The sequence below is a fragment of the Gossypium arboreum genome, chromosome 5, assembly GCF_025698485.1.
Source record: "Gossypium arboreum isolate Shixiya-1 chromosome 5, ASM2569848v2, whole genome shotgun sequence".
NCBI lineage: Eukaryota > Viridiplantae > Streptophyta > Magnoliopsida > Malvales > Malvaceae > Gossypium > Gossypium arboreum.
Window position 1 is genome coordinate 11,331,753 of NC_069074.1, and position 6,323 is coordinate 11,338,075.

The following is a 6,323-nucleotide window of genomic DNA, read 5'->3' on the forward strand; positions in this document are numbered from 1 at the left end:
AAGATAATACATGCATCAAGTACGTTTAAAGAGATTATAATGGATGTTGTGAAATTTTATTTAATACCATAAAATTATGGGTTAATTTGAGAGGCAATAATTGGGAGTAAGTGTAGCAGGAAATTATGGTTTGAAAGAGCAATAATTGAAAAGCATTTCTACCATGTAATAGGAATTGGTTAAATGGTTGGGGCATGTGTTGGGAATATATCATGGCAGGAAATTTATGCATAAAGAGGGCCAAGAGTGCCCACAAAGTATAGGACAAATGGTGACGATTTTATAAATTTAAGATAAAAAAAATTACTAAAAACAGAAAAGAAAAAACAAAACAAAACAAAACAGTGTTTTATATGAATGGACTGTGTGTTTTTGTCTATTATGATTGTGAAACCCCATAATTGTAATGCATGTTCACTGCTTAAGGGTCATTAAAACAGTGACCATGTTTGTAAATTATGGTATAATAAACTAATTAATTGTGCTTTGATGTTCATTAATTACTGTTCATCATATTAACTGCATGTATAATCATATTGCTGATTTTCTACACAGATGGACAAGTTTTTGCAAAGTATTTTAAACAAATAAGGTGAGGGTAATTAATATTGCCACATCATCATTCCATCCTGGCAGGCATTGGTTACAAGTAGGACCCACTTGCCCAAGAGAGAGTGTGTGTAAGGGGTTTATAAATACTTGTAAATTCTCTTCTCTCTCTCTCTCTCTCTCTCTCTCTCTCAAATCATCCTCTCTGTTACTCTGTTCACTTGAGGCGTGGCTTTTGGCTTTCATTACTCTCTCTTTACTCTGTCTCACAGTGGCAGCCATCAACAACCCATCAATGAAAATGTCTGCTTTGAGCCAAAAAAAGAAGAGAAAGGGAGATAGCGAGAGCCAGTCTTTGTCTTCAAAATGTCTTCTCCTTGTTTCTTTCACATGATTAATCATGGACGTTGTTGCCATTAATACTCTCTTTCTCTTTCACTTTGTATCCAGCTTTTGACAACCTTTGAAGCAGACAATATCATTCATATCCCACTGATCGATTCTCTTGTTTCTTCCCTCTTTTCTTTTCTTTTCTTTTCTTTTTTCCTTTATTTTATTAAGTTTTTCACTCTATAAAGCCATATGGATATGTGCGTTAAATTCCCAGAAGATTATCGGAACCGAACCCGGAGAGAAAACCCATCTTTCTCTTCCACTCTCCTTGATTCTATCTACCGTTCGATTGATGAACCAGGCGGCAGTAAAGGAGAGGAAAAGCTGATTTTCTGCAAAGAGGCTACCATGGCAAAGAAGCACAGCAGTAACCGTTCGTCCAAGGAAGAAGAAATGGCGAGCCTTCAACGTGCCTGCATGATCGAGAAATGGATGGAGAAGAAGGCCGTTGATGATAAGGTTGTCTTTAATAGGCGAAATCCCATGGCGGGTTCTCAAAGAAACTCTCGAAACGACTTTGATCCCATGCTGTTGAACTCCAGCTCCACCTCTTCTGATTCTAGTGGTGGGTTCTCATCCTCGGAGTCGGATTCCTTTTACGGTGCAAAATCAAGGTCGTCGTCTTCATCATCAAGCCGTTACACCACTCATAGGCCTAAACCTATTCGGACAACCGTCTCAGCTCCGCCGCCCGAAGTCGAAGACGGTTTCCATGGTGCTAAACAACAAAAGCCAAAGCATGAAGGTGGCTTCGTGAGAACAAAATCCAAGGCGTTGAAGATTTACAGTGACCTCAAAAAGGTTAAGCAGCCGATATCTCCTGGGGGTCGGCTTGCAAGCTTCCTGAACTCTCTTTTCACCGCAGGCCATACAAAGAAGACAAAGATTCCAGCGTCTAGGTACGAGGGAACCAAGTCAAAGTCCGACCAGGCAACACCAACGACATGTTCATCGGCTTCATCGTTTTCAAGGTCATGTTTGAGCAACAAGACTCCATCTTCAAGAGGGAACGGTACGAAAAGGTCTGTCAGGTTTTGTCCGGTTAATGTTATTCTCGACGATGAGACCATCCGCCAAGAAAACGATCGTCCAATTCCAACGTCCATAAGATCAAGACCAACAAGCAAAGAGCTGGAGTTCCGCATCATGGAAGAAAACCGTCGAGTAGTGGAAGCTGCAAAGGATCTCTTAAAGAGCTACCATAAGAAGAAGGAAGAGTACGATATGAGAGATATGTGCACTGTGAATGCAGCGTCAAGCGACGACGAAGACGACGACACCGCTAGCTATGCAAGCTCCGATCTCTTTGAATTAAATAATCTGTCAGCAATTGGAATCGAAAGGTATCGAGAAGAACTGCCTGTGTACGAAACAACCCATCTGGATACTAATCGAGCCATTGCTAATGGTTTGATTGTGTAATAGTATGATTAGCACTAATTAACCAGTTCAACTGTTTGGGGGGTTTACATAAAAAAGAAATAATATTAATTTGTCTTTTAGGTTCAAATTTTTGATCTATGGTTAAATGATTTGAACATGAACCAATGATGATCATTGTCTAAAAACAAAGAAAATTAAATAAAAAGTGATTGAAGAATCTAAAAATCGGTGCTTCACACGCGACACAATGACAAGTAAAAGAGAGAGAGGTGAAAAGTAAAAGGCAGATTTTCTACACTATCATCATCCAAATAAAGCTTTTTTTTTCCCCTTTTTTGCTGTCAAATTTGTGGGTCCTTTTTTTTTCATTGCTTCAAATTGACACTACTCTCCAACCATACCATCTATTTTTGCTTATTCCTGATTCAATCTTGTAAATATGATAAATAGCGATAAAGAAAGAGGCGATTAGACTTTAATGGCATTTTAGCATATATGGTTTTTGGTGTAGGGAGGGGTAGATATACATGCATTCCATGCATGGTCTCAAAAGCAGTGGACAAAATGGATCTAATCTTTGATCCCTTGGCTTAGATGTCAAAATTTGTTGGCTTCAGTTCAAAGTTTTATTTATATTTTATATGTAAAATCCCCACTATTTCTCCACTCCTTATTCAAACCATATCTATTTATTCTTCCATCTCTTAACTTTTCCTAATTCTATCGTGCACATGTGATGCATTCCTTTTTTTTATAACAAGGAAGTTCCAATTTCATATCTCCAACGTAGTATCATTTAGCATAAAATAAAAGCTAGCTAAAACTTAGCAGTTTTGGTCTTTTCCATTTAGATATATATATTTTCAAAGGTCTATATTTATCTGTTTGTATTAATAAAAACCATCCATTAAATGGTTGTAACGAATTAACCAAAGGAATCTAAAACAGTAAAAAAAAGTTTTACCTCTATTAGTCAGAAGCTGTTTACTCCCCTTTCAAGTCGTTTCATCAAATTAAGAGGTTACATCAACAAATAGGGTGAATTTTTTTACTGTTAGTGACTTCCTCTTTTTTTTTTTTTTTTTGGTATCAGGATGTTGAATACATTTTTTGTCAGTTACTTTCTAAAATGATAAATAATTTATCACGAAAAAAGTATAAGTCAAATATTAATATATATTTTTAAAATTATTAATAAAAATATAAATATCAAATACTCATAAATTAATTTTGATTTACAATTGAATTAAAATCTGATTGAAACTCAAACAAATGCAGCAAAAAGTTTGAAATAATAGTATAGGGATACGTAAAAGTTATAAAACAAATACATAAAATATAAATATATGGATTTGGATTTGGGAATATTTCTTTTCATGCGGCTGGTGTCTAATCATGAGATTTTCTGACTTGACGGCTACCATTATTTTTCCATCCGCATTATCTTCTTTATTGTACTCGAAATATTTCTTATTTGAAAATGAATTTCTTATAAAATAGTAAACTAACATTCGGATTTTTAAGCCAATATCAATGTTCTATTACATTGGAGGAACATGGGTCATGACTCATGAGCACCAATACACAATTGTGGTGTACATATTGAGCCGTGTGACATATGCATAAAATTTTACTTATTCTCCGTTAATATCACACTTTTATCGGTGTATATAAATTTTATTATTTTAATTTATTTTTAAATTTATAATCATATTAAAAATAAAAAATATTAAATTAAGTATTTTTTTAGAGATATTAAAATTAAAATAATTTTAAAATTTATATTTATATACAAATGTGTTTATAATTGAAATCTATATGACGTGCACATAATTATTATTATTATTATTATTATTTTCAAACTCCGAATAGTTCCATCAATTTTATCATTTATGTATTTGGAAGCCTTGAAACAGAACAATGCTTAAGTAAGCATAGAAGATAGAATTGATGCAATCAGTTTTAGAATAAAAACGATATGTCGATCGTGTAAATTTTGAAAATATTGACTGAATGGTTTCGATTAAACCTAACTTTCAAGTTTCAATCATAAGATGTTTATCCCCTAAAAGATTCCTAGTTGCTAAGAGTTTACAAAATAGAGCTATCCATTCGAATTAGACTTATTCAAATAGTTTAAATTAGTGGTCTAATGTCGAAGGTATGCTCGAAAGTTTTGAAGAAAAATATTAAATTAAAAATTGAGTTTGTACAAAAATTTAATTATTTTTTTGTTTAAATAAGATTTGAGCTCAAATTTTAATATTTAAAATCCGAGCTTTACTCAATTTAGTCTTTAGTCCGCTTTTAAAGGTATAACATAATTTAATCTATTTTATATATATGAAAAATGGAAATCGACAGATCCATGATTATTTATTACTAAGGACCCCATTTAAGTTCCCAGGACAATGAAGGGACATCAACTATTAATAAATAAATGGAATGGTAAGTGTCATCAGCATAGTGCGCATCTAGACAAGCTCTTGACGATATATAAATGTATATGTCACTTAACAACCGTGCAAACCTTATCTGATTAAACCAAGGCAAAACGCCCAACCAGATTAATTAAGGGGCATATATAGCACAGATCAGACGTGACCAGTCAGGGATTAGGGGGTGAGCTCACCTCACCACAAATGCCTTTCATTTTGGCTCGACAATCTTTATAATCTGTCCATGCAAAAGGATGCATTCCAGGTCAATAAAATGTAGTCACTGAGTTGTAGAGATCAAACCATTTGTCTCCAAGAACATACATGAGTGGACTTCGAGCCTCAAACTTTGTTATATTTGTGTGGTTAGGTATAAATAATAATCTTCCTCACTCTTCTCAATTATTTGGCAACTGTAGAAATAATTGCCAAAAAGCTTTGAAAGTTTTGTCAATTTTGTTACATTGTGTCAATTCACCTTTTGAAGGTGCAAGAACTTGTCTCAAAATTGAGTCTTTACATATATATTATAATGATTTCTGAAAATTTTTAACATGAGCAATACAAGTATTATTGGTACTAATTACTCATAATTTTGTTTTTGTTTTTGTGGTGAAAATGGTCGTGAAAGAGGCTTTCTTTTAAGAATCAAGATTTGAGAAAGTATTCTTTTGTTTTGTTTTGTTTTATTGGCAAACCAATGATTAGATATGTTAATAGAATTTAACTTATAGACACGTTTAGGACATAACTTTTAACATTGTCCTTAAAAAGTTTTAAAAGTCTAATTAACAGGGTAAAGACGTAAAGTACAGTAGTTTTTTTTTTTTTTTACATTAATTGTTGTAGGTATTATACATCTTTTTAAACTAGAGAATTTGAATGTACCACTTTGCATATTTAATTAGAAAGCTTTTACTTCAATTCTTTTAAGGCTACACGTCATCTTATGAGCAGCATAGCTACAAATTCATAACTTCTTTTTATTACTCCTCCTTTTTATTGAATAACATATTATTACATCAGAGTAGTACACGAAAAGGTGAAAAAAATTCTTTCCCCACAGTTCATTTTTTATTAGGGGTTATCTTCGAATTGTTATCGGTTAGATATGTGTACAGTTCGATTGAAATTAAATTAATCATAAGATATAATGTGGTGGTTGTTCTCTCATTCTTTAACAATGCGGTTGAGGGTTCGATCCCTGCTTAAGGGAATGGAGTAAATTTCATGCCCAACTATTTACCTCTTCAAATAACACTCGTGATGAGGGGATATTATACGTAGAATCAAATTAATCATAAAATACGATTTGCTAGATATATTAATCAATATAAGTAATAATTAAAAATATATTATCTTATGCATCAACTTTGAAGTTAATGTCCTAATAATGGAATATCTAAAATATAAAGGTATCATTATTTGATGAATGACTATACAATGCGCAAACCCTAAATCTTAATATTAAATAAATTATTAGGTATTCATTTGATTTGCAATTTGTTAAAAAATGGCTTTGATTTTTTTCTCTTGCACTGTTCCATTTTGTTTGTTTGT

At 32.9% G+C, this 6,323-nt stretch overlaps 1 protein-coding gene across 1 annotated transcript; it reads left to right on the top strand.

Annotated features, from left to right (window-relative positions):
• The first annotated feature begins 702 nt into the window (after positions 1-702).
• On the top strand, positions 703-2,452 carry LOC108450321 (protein BIG GRAIN 1-like A). The gene has a single exon (XM_017747884.2). The coding sequence runs from the start codon at positions 1,132-1,134 to the stop codon at positions 2,362-2,364; it is 1,233 nt and encodes a 410-aa protein (XP_017603373.1). The 5' UTR covers positions 703-1,131; the 3' UTR covers positions 2,365-2,452.
• Positions 2,453-6,323: the final 3,871 nt, after the last annotated feature.